This window comes from Caloenas nicobarica, chromosome Z (assembly GCF_036013445.1).
Source record: "Caloenas nicobarica isolate bCalNic1 chromosome Z, bCalNic1.hap1, whole genome shotgun sequence".
Taxonomy (NCBI): domain Eukaryota; kingdom Metazoa; phylum Chordata; class Aves; order Columbiformes; family Columbidae; genus Caloenas; species Caloenas nicobarica.
This window is the reverse complement of record NC_088284.1, coordinates 68,956,419-68,975,636: the sequence shown is the minus strand read 5'-3', so window position 1 is coordinate 68,975,636 and position 19,218 is coordinate 68,956,419. Positions and strand designations below refer to the sequence as shown.

Genomic DNA, 19,218 nt, shown 5'->3' with positions numbered 1-19,218 from the left:
CCCTGATAACCGTTCACTCCAGAGTGTGTATCCTGGAGCTCCAGAGGCAAACTTTCAGGTGAGGCCTGTATCCGTCGCACTGCAAACTGTCAGGACTCTTCTCTCCCTGATAACCGCTCACTCTGGAGTCTGTATTTTAGAACTCTAGCAGCAAACTTTCAGGCGAGGCCTGATAACTGTATGCAGAGCAGACCTTCAAGAGACAAAATTCTTAGGGAAAAAAAAAATAATGGAGTAGAATAGCAGGAGGGCTGGCTCAAACTGGATACCTGCGCAGAGGCCCAACCTGAGCATAGGAAACCATAGCCTTTTATATCTTTACAAACCATTCATACCATGATTCAGTCAAATAGCGATATTTCACTTTGAGGTCTTCTTCTCATTGGATCTTCTTCTCTGATTCCACGTAGGCCTTTGTTCAGCTGTAGACATTGTTTATGGACCATAGCCTTGCAAGTGCTGTTTTGTCTGAATAAATCCTTTCTTCTCAGCAAAGTGCAAAATAGGCCTTATCTTGCAAGTGTTCAGTGTAGTTTGTAGTTGCTTTTGGTAAATATGAGCAGAACTTTACAGCTTAAAGTTTTAGCAAATCCAGTTTACCAAGTAACATGAAGCAAAGAGTATATTAAAAATCATACAACTTTATGTCTCTAAATAATTCATTATATTTAGTGTGCATCTATTTAAGCTAAATGATTAATATTAAACTTAAATTGCGCTCATCCGCTGACCTGGGAGTAGTAAAACCATTGCCGTACAGCTCACTTATTTAGCAGGGAGAGTTCAAATTGGGCTCATCTAGGCTGTTGTATTTATAGAATGAAGTGGTTGACTTGTAGTCAGATTGCATACAGTAGGAAAAATATGCACGAGACTCTCTGCGCCCACAAGTTACCAGCATTCAGTGTGCTGTTCTGCTTCCTTGTGGGTCTCCTGGAGGGAGTTCTTGGCCTGGCTACAGCTCAGGCCCTTCCCTCCTCTGGAGCCTGGACCAAACTGCTGCTGGTTTGGCTGGGGCGGGGGTCGAATGCATCCGCCACACCTAACAAGAGCCTCACTAACTTTGGGACTAGGTTACAGCTTTTTTTTTTTTTTTTTCTCTTCCATAGATAAAGTACTTGTCACTGCGTTCCAGCATGCTGTGGTGCCTCCGCCCATGTGTACCTATGAGCTCCAGCTCCAACAGGCGGTTAATCAGGTTGCATTTCACACAGATCCCAAACATAGTGGAGACATGGCTGTCCTGGATGCTGATAACAAGATCTCTTTGTACAGATATGGTGAGAGCATGTTGCACTGTCCTGCTGAAGGAAAACTTTTGTCCCTGAGAGCAGTACCCTGGGGGATTAGCAGGGTGATGGTTGCTCAAGCCTTTAGTAGTCAGGAGTGAGATAATCTAGTTCATCTGTGATTTCAAGCTCAGTTCTCCAGTCTTCAGTAGTCTGGGCAGCACAGAGGCATTTTAATGGTGCGTTGGCTTTGTGAGAAGGCAGTGTTCAGCACTTGACTGTGTGCTTATACTGATAATATCACCCTGCCTAGCTTTCGCTTCAGTAGACTGCAGCAAGTGGTGTTTTGTGTGGTCTCTTTTGATGGCTTATTGGTGATTGGCACTGGAAATGTCTGGGAGTAGCTACCTAGGGTCCGTTTGAGGCACCCAGCTCTTGCCAAAGCAGTCCTGTATACAATTCAATGTGCTGTGAAACAAGAGACTGTTGCTGTTGTATCTGAGTTTTATACTGTGGCATTATGAGGTACCTGTGTTCCTCAGGGTGAGTGTTGAAGAGGATTAGATGTTGGCTGTACACGTAGGGGTGGTACTTTGTGACTTGTATAATAGTTTCCTGTAGCATTTACTTTTTGATGAGAATGAAGATAGAAGGGGCTTTGTTGGCAGGATCTCTAAACTCTGCTTTGTTTTGTGTTTGCTAGGACAGAGCACAGTGAATGACACTACTGTCAAGTTTGGAGCTGTGGGTGGAAATGGATTTAAAGCAGCTGTGGAAACACCATACCTAGATAAAACTTACAGGTAATATAAAACTAGTACAGCTGTAGCAGGGAGAAAAGGGAAGTGCCTGGCTGGATGTTTTAGGGGTCACAGCTGTGACCACTTGTCTCAAGATTTTGAAGAGGATGTCAGATAATATGGTTTAATTGTGCTGACACTGTGGCTGCAACTAGTGCCAAGGATTGGGCAACACAGTGGGCAGTTTATCTTGAGAAGTGCCCTTGACTGACATCTTGATCTAGTGGGAGCAGTGACTGTCAGTGACAGCACTGAGATAGCCTTTCCTGTGCCTGGTGCTCTTGGCATTGTGGTGCTGTCCTGCTCCCAGAACCCAGGGAATGGCTGTGTAGTGCCCATGGCACACTGAGCAACAGAGCTCCTTGTTGGCAGAGACAATGACAAGGTAAAAAAAACCCCACATCCTGCTCTTCATTTGTTCCTATACACAGTTGGCATGGGAGCAGTACCACCTAGGGAAAACAAATGGGGCTCCCTGGATCTCGTCCTTCATCTCTAGCTCAGCCTGCAGCAGGATTCATGCTTTGAGTGCCTGTGTGTGCACCAGAGCCATCCTAGCCATGCTGTGTGTCTGAACAGACAGGCTGTGCCTTGGAAGACCTTCGCCTCTCCAGTGAGGTGGCCTGCTGAAATCAGGTTCTATTTGCTTCCCAGTCTCTCTTTATTTTGTGACAGAGTTGATGTGGGCAGTGACGATAATGAAGTGATGAATCCTCTGGGGCTCCGATTTCTCACCTGGCTGCCAGATGACAGCTTCCTGGTGGTTGGTCAGGGTCAGCGTGCTGCTCTGTCTGTCCTTCACCATCTGACTGCAGTGCCTCACGTAGCTGGAGCTGAAGAAGAGCGCCTGACTTTACGGTACCAGAGATCTGTCGGTTGTGGGTGAAGTCTGAGAGCACCTCTGGACAGTGTGCCTAGAAGGAATTCAGTCTCTCAGTACACATGCAGCCTGAGGCTGTTTATTGGAGAATTCACACTCTTCCTGCAGGAGAACCAAACAGCTCGTGAAGTTGCCTACTGGTCAACACTAGCCTGTAGTCCTAATGCCTAAACACAGCCTGACAAGAGAGTGTATGCTAGCATGCCTGTGTCAGTACAGGATAGCTCTGTTCCTTTGTCTGAATTCCAGGTCCTCAGGTGGGGAGGAGACTGAATTTCTCCCATTCTGTGCTTTGCCCACCATTATCAAGGTCCAGAAGGGGACTGGTACCCCTTGTTACTCCTCCTCACCTGCTGGCCTTTGTGGGGTCAGCTGAACTAAAACCAGATCACAAAAGGAAGCCACCTGGGGTACAGAAATCTACTTCCCAAAGGGATCTTGAGAGTTGCTTTCTGCAACACTCACGGAGCAAAGATAGGCTGATTTGCATATGCACTGTAGATTAGAACAAAAGAAGTGTGGGGTCTACAGAGTGCTGTGAGTATGCAGACAGTGACTAGCAGGTGGGCAAAAGCCTCTTGGCTGGAGTTGCTGGTGCTCTGTGGTGCCAACTTCAGCTGACATAGGCATGAAAAGACTGCAGAAGATCCTTAGGTGAGCAAGGTATTTGTCCATGTTGGAGATGTGTATCCTTCCATCTGGCCACAAATGCAGGAACTAGGTGTTAAATATGCATCTCCTGTGACTGATGGTTTGTGTCTTCTCTGTCCTTCTCCAGGTTGTCTGTGCCTGTAGATGGAGAAGTGATCAGCCTGTGCTGCAGCCCAGTGACCAAAACTGTAGCTCTGCAACTGGCTGACAGACAGATCCTGAAATACCTCTGGGGTAAGCTGGGCCCTATTAAAGTATCTGGTCTGAAGCGTAGTTACTATTAAACCTCAAAAGGTTTAATGAGATGATTTCGCTTTCAGTGACATGGGTGATTCTTGCTAGTAGTTGGTCCTGCCTTTCATGCCTCTTCTGCTCCCAGAAAAGGGCCCAACTTAGTGATTTGTGTCAGAAAGCAGTTAATGTTGAGAATGATAGTTCAGACTTCATGATTTGGAAAGAAGATGACTGTTTTGGTGATTTCAGAAGTGCTGACTGACTGCCACGTCCTTGACACTTCTCTGTCCTTCCACAGTGGAATAAAACCGCTGCCAGGCCCCTAGAAGTTACCACCTTCTTTTCTGCTGTGTCCGAGACTTTTGTGTCAGCGTTCCTCCTTTCTGTCAGTTAGTGTAGCTTATTACCAGCTCTAGTTGTCGTGAGATACATTTTACGTGGTTGTAATGTCTGAATCTTTGATTGACTGGAAAGCAGTTTGATCTTCTTTGTTCTTCAGAGGCTTCTACTCCAGTCCTTGAGCCCTGGCAGACTAGCAGTGGTGCTGCTGTTCGGTTCCCCTACCTTTGTGTGCAGACTTCCATCACAAGGATCAATGGTGAAGTAAGTAAGACTGTGAGCAGATTAAATTCCCTACTCGGTTGTTCTCTTGTGTCAAATGTGTCCATGATCTTCTGCCCAGGGTCCAGTGATACTTCTTAACAGCATTCTTCATAAGGCCCTATGCAGAACCGAAAGTATATCTTTCCTTGTCTTCGAGAGAGTTTCTGATGGCTTGCAGTTAACACCCAATCTCCCCATTCTATGAATACAATTAATAATGTCATTGAAAAGTGAGAAATTTCAGATTTAAAATTTCCAGCAGTCACTGCCATGCTTTTCTTGAAAACAGCATTTTGCTCTATCTGAACTTACCCTGTTAGCAAATGTGGCTGCACCGAGTTACTGCAGATCTCCTGCTACTGATGCTTCCTGTTGGTGATGGTTTCTTGACAGTTACAACAGTTTAAGGAATGACTAGCTATTTTGCTGGTGGTTTCAGGGTTTCTTTTCTTCAGCATGCATCCAGGTGAATGCTGTATATAGTTGCTCTGCTCTGATCTGTACTAGTGCTTTTCCTCTGGTATTTTGGACCAAGTGCTGCTGAATAAAAAGCTCAATTATCTGGTATGGTTTCTGCTTCCATTTTGTTACTGTGCAGTTTTGGTTACAGAGTAGACCAGGCTGGGTTTCTAGCCAGAAGTGTTTAAAGATACTTAATTAAGCCATCCTGGTACATAAGTTGTATGACTTCCTGTCCAGCTTCTCTAAGTAATTCATGTGAGGTACTCAGTACCTAATTGTAAGGTACCTCAATCCAGTGCTAGTCAGTGTTGTGAAACACTGGAGGTTGTGACACTGATCGCTTATACTTTTAATGCTTTTTATTTACAGGAGGTGATCTTGGGCCTGACAGATCGATGCCGGTTTTTTGTTAATGATGTTGAGGTACCAAAGTTTTTGCCCCTTATTGTATCCCCTTTTTCTCTGCCAAAGGCAGCTTTCCTGTTGCACTCTATACAGCGATAAACTTAATCATTTTTCCACAGGTTGCTTCCAACATCACCTCATTTGCAACATTCAATGAGTTTTTGTTGGTTACAACCAACTCCCACACCTGTCAGTGCTTCTGCTTGAAGGACATATCAGTGCAAGGTAAATGCCAGCTCTGGCTGCCTGCTGCTGGCAGCTCATGGCTATTGTCTTGGAACCACAAGATGTTCCAATTTTTCACATTAAAACCTGCTATATTTGGGTCATGCAGGGCAACTGCTTAAGAGATGGAGGAAGGGTACTGCTTTCAAAAACCTATCAGAGAGCAAGGAACACAGGGAACTGACTTTGTATATCACATGCTCCTCTCAGGGGACAGGATTTGTCCCTTCACTGTTTTCAACAGCTTAGCCCTGTGTTCTCTCCCTCCCCTCTGTCCAAAAAAAACAAAGAGCTGTGTGCTATTTGAGGGTGTGTAGCAGAGAAAGGACCCCAGTAGAAAAAGTTCCTGCTGGCATCTGGCTATAAGGGGTGTGAGGACCTGGGAGAGGCAGGATGACAAACTATTGGTCCGTTGCAGCTGACGGTATTCCTCTCATTTGCTCTGTTGAGCTTTGTGCTCCTGTTGTACACAGGACATTTCTCTACTCGGTGTACAGGAGTGCTTAGCACTAAGAGATCCTCTTCCTGTCTGGAACCCTTGAAGATCACTGGTCTATTGTTGACTGAGTTGGTCCAGTACGACCTTGCAGGGCTACATAGGAGAGCCTGGCTGGGGCACTATGCTGTGGTGTGCCGTGTGTGCTGATAAATACACTGTCTTCAGCCCTTCAGGCTGGCCTGAGCAGTGCTGCACCCAACAGTGAGACCCTACGCAAGGTGGAGCGAGGTTCGCGTATCGTCACCGTTGTGCCCCAGGACACAAAGGTTGTTCTGCAGGTCAGTGCTCTGCCCATGTCTGCTGGTATCTGCTATCGGGATGTAGGAGGGCAGTATCAGTGACAGCTGGTCAACCTGCAAACGCTGTGTGCAGCACTACAAAGCTGCTGCCCTGTACTGCTGCAGCACAGCGCCTCACAAATCTCCAGCTGCCTGGCTGGATGTGGAGGGATTTTGAACATGCCTGTTGGAGTTAGGCATAATAAATGCCTAAATAACACAGGCAGCCAGGTATGTACAGAACTGGGAAGGATGGTCCAAATGCGTAATTGCTGAGGTAGTGTAATTCCACGTCTTGTGGCCTCTCACAGTAAATCTCAGACCCACCTCTTAGTACCTCCTGTATTTGCTAGTAGCCCTCTGTTAGCTTTGGCACTAAAAGTGTTGAGCTCAACTTTCAGAACCAGCAGAGGTTCATGGAATAGAGAAGGCTGTCATTTGAAACGCACCTCTGGAGGTGTGTAGCCCAGCATCCTCCTCAAAGCAGATGTAACCTTCAAGCTTGATCAGGTTGCTCTGGGTTTTGCCTGGTTGAGTCCAGCCTCCTGAAGAAAGAATGTTTCTGAGCTGGGAGAATTTTCAGGTATTTTTCCACAGTTGTTGAAATTACTTGTCCTTTGAAGTGAACAAATAGGCCCATGTACCTGCAGGTAGCAGACAGGCCAAGAAAACTGGCCAGTCCTTCACTTTGCCTTCAACGTAGGCAGAGTAACTACAAATAAATAATTGTGTGGATCTTGTGTTATAGATGCCGAGAGGAAACCTCGAGACAGTTCACCACCGAGCTCTAGTTCTTGCTCAGATTCGGAAGTGGCTCGACAGGTAAATTATACTTGTGTATTCTAGTATTCCCTCCCCCAGTCTGAGCTGTTAGATGCTGGCTGCCTTTGATTTTGATGTGCTGGAGAAAGGAGGGAGGCTAAACTCAAGGGAATTGACTTAATTAGTGGTAATTATACTGTTTGTGGGGCTACTAGCTAGAAGTCCAGCTTTCAGCAGTCTCAGGTGCCTCTCACTTCAACACTAAAGAACTTTTATGTGTGCTGAGACTGTGTGGGTGGGAGAAATCTTCATCTGCTCCAGTCTTTAGACATCTTGATCACTTCATGGTGAAGCTTGCTGTTTGTCATGTTTTATTTGATTGATTTACATTGAAGTTTTCTGAAACAGAAGTTGGCCCATTAGATTAAAATGTAGTTCTCTGTTTTAGGAGGAAAAAATAATGCCAGGCCTGTATTGTTTCTTCTACCTGGCATGCTGGTCTGTTCCACTGCAGAGGCTGGCAATGAACAGGATTGACCTTGCACATTTTTCCTGAAAGGCATTCTGCATGGCTTATTGCCTAGGGTATTCCCTTCCCAGGGAGTTTGTGCTTACCTGTAGTCAGTTGCCTTTATTTGCAGATATTGCACCTATCCACTCTGTAAACTATCCCATTTGACTCATTCCTCCAGGCTTATGTTCAAGGAAGCATTTCAGTGTATGAGGAAGCTGCGAATCAACCTCAATCTTCTCTATGATCACAATCCCAAGGCAAGTATGCCCAGTTCTGTTGTGTTGTTTTCCATATCCATCTAGCCTGGAATCCATCAACATTGAACAGTGAGCTGAAAAGAGTAGGTGGTGCTGTCAGTTCTGCTTTCAGCAGGAGTGGCTGCTCTGCATTGCTGCATCCTCATGCAAGCAGGTGGGATTTAGCATTTCCTACATCTTCTACATTCAGAGAAGGTCTTTGATTTGTTCTTGTACTTAATGTACTTATTCAGAATAACAGTAGTAACATTCTTGTTCATTTCAGGTATTTCTGGAAAACACAGAAACCTTTATCAGGCAAATAGATTCTGTGAACTATATCAACTTGTTTTTCACAGAACTGAAGTGAGTACAATTCCACAAATGGAAGCATGCGTGTAATCAGTGGTGCTACATTATTTTGTCAAGATATTGGCAGCTCTTCAATGTGGGTGCAAGGAGTCAGTCAGAAATCTGGCATGTTGGGTCATAAAGACCCAGGTGAGCTCAGTAGTTTCAGGGACAGTCAGTGTGTCTTTTTGTGAATTCCAGCTTGCAGGCAGCCATTAGATTTTACAGCAAGGGATGAACACATCATCTTACTGCTTTGTCTTCTGGTTTGCTGTACAGGGATAAATGTGAACAGACAAAGTTTCGATCCTTCATGAAGAGGAGCAAGACAGCAGTGCTTGTCTGAATCCTGAGGCCAAGATACTTGCTTAAATTCCCAAATCAGGTCCCCTGACTTCCTTCTCAAAGACTGAGTGACAAGAGTCTTTAAGCCATTGGTAGCTTCAGGACTTCTCAACCTTATTGAAGTAAATAATTGTTTAGGAGCTGGAGCTATCGCTTAGCTGTTCTGTTTTATTTTCAGTTTCGACCTGACGTTAAATCTTTGTCTAGAAACAAAAGGAAATGGCTCAGTTTTCTGAAGTGCTCTGTGCTCAGCATCTCTTTAGTGGATTTAGTAGAAGACAGATGTATCTTGAAAATCTTGCCTTCTGATTTTTTGTGCAACTAGAGTAGTTGTTTGGAACAATTTATTTCAATGCATCTCTCGACTGAGAATCAATTGAGACAGTTAAGAGATGTTGGAGAGTTTTCTGGTAGCGTGGCAGGTTGTGTGTAAGTACTGAATGACATATGAGCTGTTTTGTTGAGTAGTTGTTTCCTGCATGCATTTGTCTTTCTTAATGTTATTGTCTTTGTGCTGGGCTATGTGATGGATGATGCTAGTATTCTTTTATCTTGTTTTTATTTAGAGAGGAAGATTTCACAAAGACTATGTACCCATCTTTGAATGGTAGTGGTAATGCTCAACCACACCAGTATCCTGACCAGAATAAAGTAAACCTCATATGTGATGTGATGAGAGTTGCCATGGAACACATCAACCCTCAAAAGTGAGCATTGTCTTATTGTGGGTAAAGGAACCATTAGAGAGATTTCTAGTAATTCATTTGCAGAAAGTGAAGCTGTCCTTAACATGAGTTATTTTGCTTCAGATCCTCTGAGGTGAGACTGTGCTCCACAAAACTTTCGTAGCCATACCTTTCATCTGCTGAGGATGCTGTCCTGAAAACCACAACATTTAATAATTCTGCAGATAGCAAAGCAACTCCTTACTACAATAATTTAAGTAATAGATTCAGGGTGCTTGTAAGGGCTTAGGGAATACACTCCATTAAGGAATGGCATAGGGGACAGAGAGGCACAAGAAGGATTGTAATCTCAGGGAGATGCTGGCTTTTAGGATCAGCTGGCCTTTTGGAAAGGTCTCAGCTGTTCCATTTGAGACTGAATTACTTTTGTAAACCTTCAGTTGTATATTTCTGAATTATTACCTTTTCAGTAACCATCCTCCTTGGATGAATCAACACCAGGCAATGATGAAGAGTGGGAAAATAGGATAGTAACAGTGGTTAGTGAAGCAGTGTTAAACCATTGGCAGCTTATATGTAAAACAGTGTATAGAGGAGCAACAGATGTTGGGTTGCTGCTGAACCCTGAAAATTTAGATAATTTTCAGCAAAAGGTTTTGGAAAACAAAGCATCCCCTTAACTAGGAAAACTGTTTTGAAGTAGTACATGTGAAATTTATGGAAGTGGAAATAACCTCCTAGAGAGCTTTCCTTTTATAAAAAAGACCATTTTCCTGCCAGATTTGATTAGGAAAACTGTGTCCAGCTATCTGAGCTTTCAGAGAGAGGTGTTCTCTCTCCATTATGTTAGCTGGCATGGTAAGGAAACTCATTCTACTCAAAACACACCTCTGGTCTTGTGACATGTTTGGACAGACATGCTGAGTAGAAAAACCTTTCTGGTATATTCTGTTCTCTTCACATTTTTGCTGCCTTCCTTTAAAAAGAGTAGGTGGGGGTTTTTTTACTAAAATGTAAACTAGAACCTGAACTAACTGTGCTAAAATAGGAAGAAGCAATGTTTCTGCCTTCTTGGGTTTTCATTTACTGTTCCTGTTTTCTTCAGATACTGCCTATCAATACTGACAGCACATGTAAAGAAGAGTCCTCCAGAACTGGAAATTGCTCTCCAGAAAGTTCATGATCTTCGAGGTGTTGTATCAGGAACTCAAAAGTTTTGAAAATGGGTGGTTTGCGAGAGCTGTAATTGTTAGCATAGTTCACTCTGAAAATTATTATAAGGTGTTTGTTCATGGAGTTAGCCAGAAAACAGAAACGTACTTTAAACTAGCTGTGTGTTAATGGAACAGCAGTGTATCAGCTAAGATACACTGCTGTGTGTGCCCTTGGCTCATCCTTTTATCTAGGGATGTCTGGTTCTCCCAGAGGTTCCCATTCTGGATCCTGGTATCTCAAACAGGCAATCTTTGCTTTTATTCTGTGCTGATACTTCTGACTTGTCACTGTTGCACACTTAGCAAGTTACTGTACTTGGATTGGTCCTTGAAGTTGCCCAGGAAAGGCAAAGAAACCACTCTGGCAAGAGAGAGCGAGCTGTTAGTTTGGTCCCTGTCTGGTGTCAAGGATGTGCCTGATAATGCATCTCGCTCAGAGTGGGGTTGCACTGCTGATGGTGTAACTGATCATATCCTGGTTTATTTTGTTACAGAAAGCATTACTCCAGATGTCAAAGCTGTGAGTGCAGAAGAAGCGCTGAAGTACCTGCTTTTCCTCGTGGATGTCAATGAATTGTATGATTATTCCTTGGGGACGTATGACTTTGATTTAGTCATCATGGTGGCAGAAAAGTCTCAAAAGGTCTTGGCTTATAGTTCCAGCCAAGGAACTATTTTTTTGCTTTCCTAAAGGTTCTTTTTAGTCTGCGTATCACACACATGTTTTGTTAGTCATAGCTCTCTACCAAAGCAGGATCCCCATTGCTCAGAAGTCCTGTGTGTGCTTGGGATGATACTGGGAAGGTGGAATATCTCTGCATCCCTCAGTACTTCTTGAGCACATCTTTGGAAACTTGCTTGTACTGAAGGTGAAACAGGGCTCTTCTAGAGCAGCATGGCAAAGTAGCTCTGGGGATGGGAAGGACTGTGGTCTGAAGTGCTGTCACTGCATGCTTTACGTTCCCAGTTCTATACTCTTGATACTTGCTTGTTTGGTGGTGGCCATGATAATAGTGTGTATCTTCTAGCAGGTTTAATTTGAAATCATGGAATGGAAAATTTCCATCAGGGGCTTCAGAGTTTCCTAATTGTACAGCAAAGCTTGCTGTCCATCAGTTAAGACTCCCTGTTCATGTTAACAGGTTTTATGACCTTTGGCGTGGGGGAAGTTGGTCAGCTTTACAGCTGCAAATTTATACATGATAATAGCTAATAGAAAACAATATTTGATATGATACATAACCTTGAATTTTAAATGTCACCAGCCTTTAGCCACTGCTGGAGTCCATGTGGAAGGGAGCCTGGTAATTTAAGTTAGTCATTCCTGGCAAGAGTACATAGACATAATTAATTATTTAATATGACTTACACTAAAATTTTTTTTTAATATATTATTGTACAATTTCAAATATGGCACTGTCTGTTGGTAAAGATGTGGGCATATGTCTTACCAGGTTAGCTCAACTGCAGTTCTCATTATTCTTTGCAGGACCCAAAAGAATACTTGCCTTTCTTAAATACCCTCCAGAAAATGGAAACTAATTATCAGCGATATACAATAGACAGACACTTGAAGAGATACACAAAAGCTCTTGCGCACCTCAGCAAATGTGGTAGGTGTCCTGCACATGCAACATTTCCAAGGAGAAATTCTGCAGTGGAACATTTCCATTTTGGAGAGCCTTTGGGGGGAAAAAGCTGAAGAGAATTGCACAAGGTCGTCTTCTCTTTTGGTAGTGTATGGTGAACTTCTGCTACGTGTTTTTTGTAGTGTAGCTTGGCTCAGGGAGAAAGGAATGAGAATGTTTGCTGCTCTGTGATCATGAAGCGTAAGTCTTGTTTTGTTCCTGTTGTAGGTGGCTTGTTCCCAGTTAATATTGCTGCCAAAAATGGAGTAAACCTCAAGGAAGTGAACACCTTGATTTTATATTAGTAGAACAGGTGCTTTTGTGCTGTTCCACCCAAAACACATTGCTTCTTAATGAAGCAACACATTGCTTCTTAATGCAATGAACCCAGACTGGCTGGGAGCCATGAGAGCCATGTGCTTTCTCTTACTGCTATGAAAAATAAATTATTTCTACAGGTCCTGAACACTTCTCTGAATTTCTGAACTTGGTGAAGGATCAGAATCTGTATTGTGAAGCCTTGAAGCTGTACCCCTCTAGCACTCAGGAATACAAGGTGTGTAAGCACATAGCACTGCAGTGCACAAGCTTTTTATTCTTTCCCACATGTGTTTGCACATCCTCGGCACCTTCAGTGGGGGCAGGAATGAGACAACAGCTGTTTGTGTTCAAGTTCTGCAGGTCATTGCTATTCCTGTGTTGTCTGAGATAACAACTGGAATGACTTGGCACTGACCCTGTGAGCTCTGGTCATCGAAAGAGTGGCTCCGATTTCTTTGATCCCATGACCAGTAGAGCACCTGGGAGTCTGGTTTCTGCTGCACTATCTTGTGATGTGCTGGACAACTCTTGTTACCACAGAAAGACTTTTCCTCCTCTCTTGACCTTTGTGATACCAGCTTTCTGTCTGGCATTTGCAGGGTGTGCGGGGACACTTTGTTAAACTATTCTGCTGAGTGCTAGAGAGCTTGGGTTATGTGTAGATGTGCTGTTTTCTAGCATGTAGTATCTGGTTTTGGTATTACTGAAGAACTTTAGCTTGTCCAAGGCAGAGGTAAAATGTAAATGAAGACGTTTAATATAATTTAGTTTAGATATTGTGAATACACAACATAGAATCCTTTGTAAATGAAGTAGATGAATAAGTAAGAGGGGAAACACAGAAACTGCAACACAGAGCAGAAAGGACTCTTTTCTTATGAAGGAGGTCTGTCCCTGACTCTGGCTTATTTGGAGTCTTTCTTTATTCCTTCTGTATTCTTACAGTAAAATCCGCCCTCCGCTTATTGATGGAGATTGTGCACTTTGAATACCGTAGTTAAGCTCAGGATATTGATTCACAGCAGCCTATGCTTATAGAGTTGCAGGACTTGCATCCTCCCTTGTGCCGGTGTTTGACTCCTGGAGTAAGGTGGTTCAGGGAGACATTCTAACAAACAGCACTCGTGAGTGGTGAAGAAGGAGCTGATTTCCTGCAATATGTAGTTTACCCAGCCTTTGGCTTGCAGAGCTAGGTACCTCCCTGTGTCTCTTGCTTCAGTTCTGTGAAATGTCTCCATGTGCCCTTGGCTTGATATAAAGTTCAAAATGGGGTAGGAACATTGTTCCTGGAGGTTCCTTGGGGAAGGGGGAAATAAGGCTTAATTTTTACTAACGAAGGACTGCTACTTGCACTACAGCTGATTTTTTATTTCTCTTTTGACCCTTTCTTGCAGGATATCAGCGATGCGTATGGGGAGTACTTGATTCAGAAGCAGCTATATGAACAGGCTGCATTGATATTTGCTCGTGCTGGCATCTTTGCAAAAGCACTTGATGCTTTTCAGAACTGTGGCAGCTGGCAGCAAGCCCTGTGCATGGCATCACGGCTTGGTTACACAAAGGACAAGCTGTCCAGCCTGGCACGGAGCATGACAGGTAGGCTTTGAGGAGATGGAAGTGTGCAGAGCAAAACTCGCTGCTGTTATTTTGGGTTCATTTTGATTTTTCCTAAAATTTAGGGAAAACCTCAGTCTTCGGCAGCATTTTTCTTAAAGGGAGAGCAAAGATCTTATGTTTCCCAAGGGTTTGTGTGATCGCACATTACGTTTGTTTCTCAAAGGAACCAAAACATGGTGGGGCTGAGCTGGTAGGCATCCAGGAGTTGCCAAGCTAACTGTGGCCTTGGCTGCCCTGTGCTGATTGCTTCTTGCACTTTTTCTTTGCAAACGGTTGCTGAACTGCTATTCCAAATTGCATCCTTCGCTAACCTCAGGGAATGGAGATTCTTTGAAGTATCTGATGTGACTGAGACCTCTAGACATCATTGACCTAAGTACTGTGCCTAGTCACAGACCTTAAAGGCTATTGAATAATTCAGAGCTGTGGCTTCATATTCTCGCCTTAAAGCCTGCTGGCAGCTAGGACCAACTGGTACTTGTGAAGCTATGTGCTGTCCTGCTGCAGGAGAAAAAGGTAGCTGGTCTTAGAGTTTGTGCTCACTAGGGCACATCAGACTGCATGTGTGAGATGTGTTGTGGACCTGGCCTATATTTCAGCAAGAGAAAGGGAGCATCATCCTGACTTCTGCCTTACTCTGAGGCAGGGTTTATGAAGGGCCCACTTATGCAGTGGGAATATGGCTGCTGCCAGTGTCATCTCCCAGAGTTGAATATTCCAGTATTTTCTTTTTGTGTCACTTAGTGTGATTTGGATCCTTTGTGACTTGCCTTTGATACTTTTTCTGGTGCCCTGGTGAAATCACAACTGTAATTTAGCGAAATGAGCAGACATGAGCTGTCTTGGATGAGATTGCTTTGCTTGGATAATTTTTCCTTTTCCCTTTTTCCTTTTTCCTTTTCCTGGTGTTATATGTCACTTGCTCTCTCACATTGCATCCTAGCATACTAACCAATGCCAAAGCTGGTTCTGACTTTTAGGGAGCTAGAAGCCCTGAATCCCACAAGCTTGGTGGTTGCTGTCGATACTACAGAGAGCAGGCAATGAAGTGCTCCCTGCAGATTGCAAGGTGCCAATACACTGAAGTTTTCAAGAGAGATTTCATTTTTACATCCCAGCCCCTTCCACTTAAGAGACACTTCACTATTTCTGCCTCAGACTGGGAGGAAAATCTTCTCCAGCTGGCCTTGAAGGATGTGCACCCGCAATTTCACAAGCAACTGGCTAATAATGTTGCACATTAATGGATCCTTGACATCAGGCAGCCCTTCTTTTTACCAGGCAGACTGAGTAAGTGTGTGAGCAGGTAGAAGATGCCTCAGTGAGTGGGATTGTCCTCTACTTTGTAGTTTTGTGGCACAAAATCCAGCTACTTCTGAAAAGCTGAACTCCACCTTTTCTTCCAGGAAAACTAGTTGAACAGAGAAGGCATGCAGAGGCAGCCATACTCCTGGAGCAGTACACTCAGGTAATATAATCACATTCCTGTCTGTGCCACAGTAATATCCTGTCAGAGAGATATTCCATCTGTGTTTTGTCTGTTCTCCTGGGCCATACGTGACTCCATGCAGGCCAACAGCAAAACAGTCTGTGCCATGGGTTCTCTTGGGAAGGGCAGAGCGGGTCAAGGTGATGCAGTAAGCAGGGCGAGGATGAATGCTGTGTTTTTCCACTCATGAAGCTGTCTCTGCTTTGATACGAAAAGCTTTTGTCTCAGAGAGCCGAAGCATGAGGGCTGGAGTAAGGAATACAGAGTTCCAGAGGGATTTCCCCTCAGCATGGGAGAAGTAACATAGTTTGTGTTTGTTTTTTTTTTTAATCTCAGCACTTCAAAGTACCTGGCACGGTGGTGTTTTCTTGTCCTGACTGTGATGCTGCTGTGTAGAAATGTACATCTGAATAGGTGCTACCTGAAGGTGTATTACTAGCATCAGTAGCAGTACATGGTTGCTCTTTCCTTCTAGGACTATGAAGAGGCTGTTCTCCTGGTCTTAGAAGGGGCTCTCTGGGAAGAGGCTTTAAGGCTGGTAAGACATTTTAGAGCACAAAAAACAGAGTGGAAATATTTCTTTAGAGTGCAAGAACCAGAGGGATGGGATCTGGATGAGGTCCTTAAATAATACCTTGTTTACTTTCTCTGATCCAGATTCACAAGTATGGTAGACTGGATATCTTGGAGACCAACTTTAAACCTGCTATTCTGGAAGGTGAATCTGTGCAAGAATCTGAGACTTCTCTATGCTATAGAGGCTGAAGAAGGTCTTTACGGGTTCTGTGGGAAGTCACAGCACTCCAGTACTGGAAGCTCTATGGAAGGATGCTTTGGTTCTGCCCAACTGATGCTGTCCAGTTAGCTGCATTTGGCTCTACTCAATGCAGCTTGAAGCCCTGCAATGTCATGGGCTCTTTTTAGCTTAGTCAAGCTCCTTTTGAGCTTTTCCAGACCTCACAGTCACAAACTGCAAAGGAATCTATGTCTGCATGTTCATGAACAAGTAGGAGAGTCCCTGCTCCAGAGCACATGTGGCAGCAGAGCTGCAGACTTAAGAAAATGGCTGGCTACGCTATAAGCTTTTATTAGTAGTTTTTGAAAAATATGATTTAACAGATGTATTATCCCTTCTATCCAAGAAGCATGGTTGGTTACTATTGGTTGTTTTTCCTTTGAAACCTAATTAATGTAAAGAGAAGTGGCCACAGAGCTTTCTGCTTTTCCAGTTATCAGAAACAGACTCTTTTTCCACAAAATGGTTGTCTGGCAGGTTAATTTACTCCGCATTCAAGTGCATCTTGTTTGGTGGGCTCCTTTATTATGAGCTTGGAATTTCTTTCCACTTGAGTCCTGTTGTGCTTGGCACCTGACTTCTGAGCTTGAGGACTGTACTCCTTCAAACTTTTTGTGCAAAAAAAATGCTTTTCTGGGTCTTTTGCACAAATGCTTATGTTCTGATTTTCTTATTGAGCAGCTCAGAAAAGTCAGCTGATCTTCCTAGATTCTCAGAAAACAGCATTTCTTCACCATAGGAGTCGCCTGCAAGTGGTCCGAGAGCTGAAGGAGAAGGCTTGTGAGAGCCTGCAGGGTTGGTATTGAAATGCATGTGACTTTCTCCTGCATATGTAACTGTGATCACCTTTTCCTTGCGGTTACCACTTGTCATGGTGGAGCTGTGTTCTCTTCTAGCTCTAGTGGTATCTACAACAGTAGAACGGCATTCTTCTCACCCTCTCCTCACACCATACTTGGACTGTGATTATTTGACCTTGATCATTCTGTAAAGAGAGCTTTATTTTCAGTGCTGTCTGTGTCACAGCTTTCATGCAATGAAAATGCACCTGAAAGATTTTCAGAATAACACAGCATTGTCTCCACCATGCCAGCCTGGCTGGATCAGACAGTGCTTATCATGCCAAGTACCCTCTAAGCGCATTCACCTGCCAGCTCACACAGGCTCAGGGAAGTTTTCTGAAAGAAGAATGCTTTGTCCTGCTCCAGATTTGCTGCACTGAGATTATCATCCCTCTCATCATGCTGTTTAATGTCACAGTCCCCACCAGGGCAGAGGAGCAGTGTTCTTCTCACAATTGCTGTTTCTTCTTGTGTGCTCGCCGAGAGGAGTTGAGAGCTGTAAGGCTCTGAAACACCAGCAGGTAGAATGTATCTGCCCAAGCTGCTTCTCCAACAAGCTACGTAGATTACCCAGAGAGGAAGCTTGGAATAACTGTGACTTTTTTGCATACTGTGACAGTTGTTAACATGTTTTGCAGATTATGAAATGCCACATTGCCCGGAATTGGATCTTTTCTCTGAAACCAGCAGTGTTGTGACAGCCAGCGACATGAACAGCAAATATTCACACAGCAATTCAAGAATATCAGCGTAGGTATCTGCCTCCAAATTAGGTAGTGGCTGCCCTGGCATCGGTATTTGGGAGGCCAGCTTGCTCATGCTTGGCATGTTCCTCCTGGCAACTGTGCATGCCTTGAAGCTGCTTTAATTACAGACATTTCATGGTTATTTTAACTCTTATTGGGAGGGAGAGAGCAGAAAATGCCAGAAGCTACTAGTGCAACAGGAGCTGAGTGCCCAGCAGAGGAGCTGTGAACAGTCTCTGGCAGGGAGCTGACGCTGTGAGTGTCGGGCATGTTGCCAGAAGAGCTGGCTGTAGGAAGCTCAGCACAGAATATGGGCAGAGCTCCTCAGACATTAACAGCCTGTGCGCATGGCTTGGGCTCTTTGTCCTGGGTTTTGTGCTTGATGGGTGGGAGTTGCTACTAAATCTCATACCGATGTCTTCCCACAGTGGGTGTCCGTGTTGCTTTTGAGTGCTCTGAAGAATGTGAACTTCAGTGTGGGGTGTGTTAGAGGCCACTGTAGTCTGTGGGACTGCTTCTGAATTCCCTAGTGCAAAAATACCGTTGTGGGAAAAGTGTGAACCTCTTAGAGCACTTTCTGTAGCCCACATGAAAAGAGGAATAGAATGCAACCTTAGCATTCAGCATACCTGTGTCAGAGTGCTGATCATTTGGGGATGTTATGCAACAAGTATTGGCCTGTGATTAGAAGTTGCTTTCCTGTGATAATGGGCAGGAGCCGAGCTGTATCAGTGCACAACTTGTGGACATAGCAGAAATGAAAGTGTGCAGAGGCAAGCACAGACCCTGGCACAAAATTGTTTTAAGTGGAGCTCAGGTTTGCCTGATAGTGACTACTGCCAAACAATTTACTCTGTGCTTTGGGCAATGCTGGAACAAAGAGCAGTCCTTTTTGTAGTAGAGAAACAGCTCCACTACTGATGTATGTTTCAGACCACAAAGGATATTGGTTGAGTAGCATTGAAAACATGGACATAAAGATACCTAAGCCTGCATGCAGTCCCCTCTCTTTCATGCACGCTGTTGATGTTCCTTCAGACTGACCCTTTAACAGCTAATCCTGTTGTGCACACTATAATTAAGCGTCCTCCTTTTCAGGCGATCCTCCAAGAACCGGCGCAAGGCTGAGCGCAAGAGATACAGCTTGAAAGAGGGGAGTCCTTTTGAAGATATGGCTCTTCTAGAAGCCCTGGGAGAAAATGTTCGCGCTGTTGAGACTGTTAAGGGTAGGACACTTGATATTATTCCACTCTGCAGCTTGTGAGGACAGCTGAGGCAGTATGCTCCCTCTTGTTCTTAATGGGTATGCTGGGATGTCACGGATGACTGGTTTAGGGTCCTGCTTGCTGCAGAGCAATATTTAGATCACTCAAAAGTGCGATTTAACAGAGTTTGATGGCAAGGT

General features: G+C 44.2%; 1 protein-coding gene across 1 annotated transcript in view; it reads left to right on the top strand.

Annotated features, from left to right (window-relative positions):
• Positions 1-19,218, top strand: part of ELP1 (elongator acetyltransferase complex subunit 1) — a 38,385-nt gene that overhangs the window by 10,442 nt on the left and 8,725 nt on the right. Inside the window, exons 11-33 of the mRNA XM_065657800.1 lie at positions 1,110-1,280; positions 1,933-2,032; positions 2,705-2,887; positions 3,688-3,794; positions 4,294-4,397; positions 5,229-5,282; positions 5,384-5,489; positions 6,154-6,266; positions 7,015-7,088; positions 7,721-7,799; positions 8,065-8,144; positions 9,041-9,181; positions 10,266-10,351; positions 10,869-11,017; positions 11,864-11,987; positions 12,461-12,558; positions 13,718-13,919; positions 15,347-15,408; positions 15,905-15,967; positions 16,087-16,147; positions 16,907-17,020; positions 17,706-17,817; positions 18,912-19,039. Of these exons, the coding sequence (XP_065513872.1) occupies positions 1,110-1,280; positions 1,933-2,032; positions 2,705-2,887; positions 3,688-3,794; positions 4,294-4,397; positions 5,229-5,282; positions 5,384-5,489; positions 6,154-6,266; positions 7,015-7,088; positions 7,721-7,799; positions 8,065-8,144; positions 9,041-9,181; positions 10,266-10,351; positions 10,869-11,017; positions 11,864-11,987; positions 12,461-12,558; positions 13,718-13,919; positions 15,347-15,408; positions 15,905-15,967; positions 16,087-16,147; positions 16,907-17,020; positions 17,706-17,817; positions 18,912-19,039 (2,511 nt within the window). The remainder of the gene's footprint in view (positions 1-1,109; positions 1,281-1,932; positions 2,033-2,704; positions 2,888-3,687; positions 3,795-4,293; positions 4,398-5,228; positions 5,283-5,383; positions 5,490-6,153; positions 6,267-7,014; positions 7,089-7,720; positions 7,800-8,064; positions 8,145-9,040; positions 9,182-10,265; positions 10,352-10,868; positions 11,018-11,863; positions 11,988-12,460; positions 12,559-13,717; positions 13,920-15,346; positions 15,409-15,904; positions 15,968-16,086; positions 16,148-16,906; positions 17,021-17,705; positions 17,818-18,911; positions 19,040-19,218) is intronic.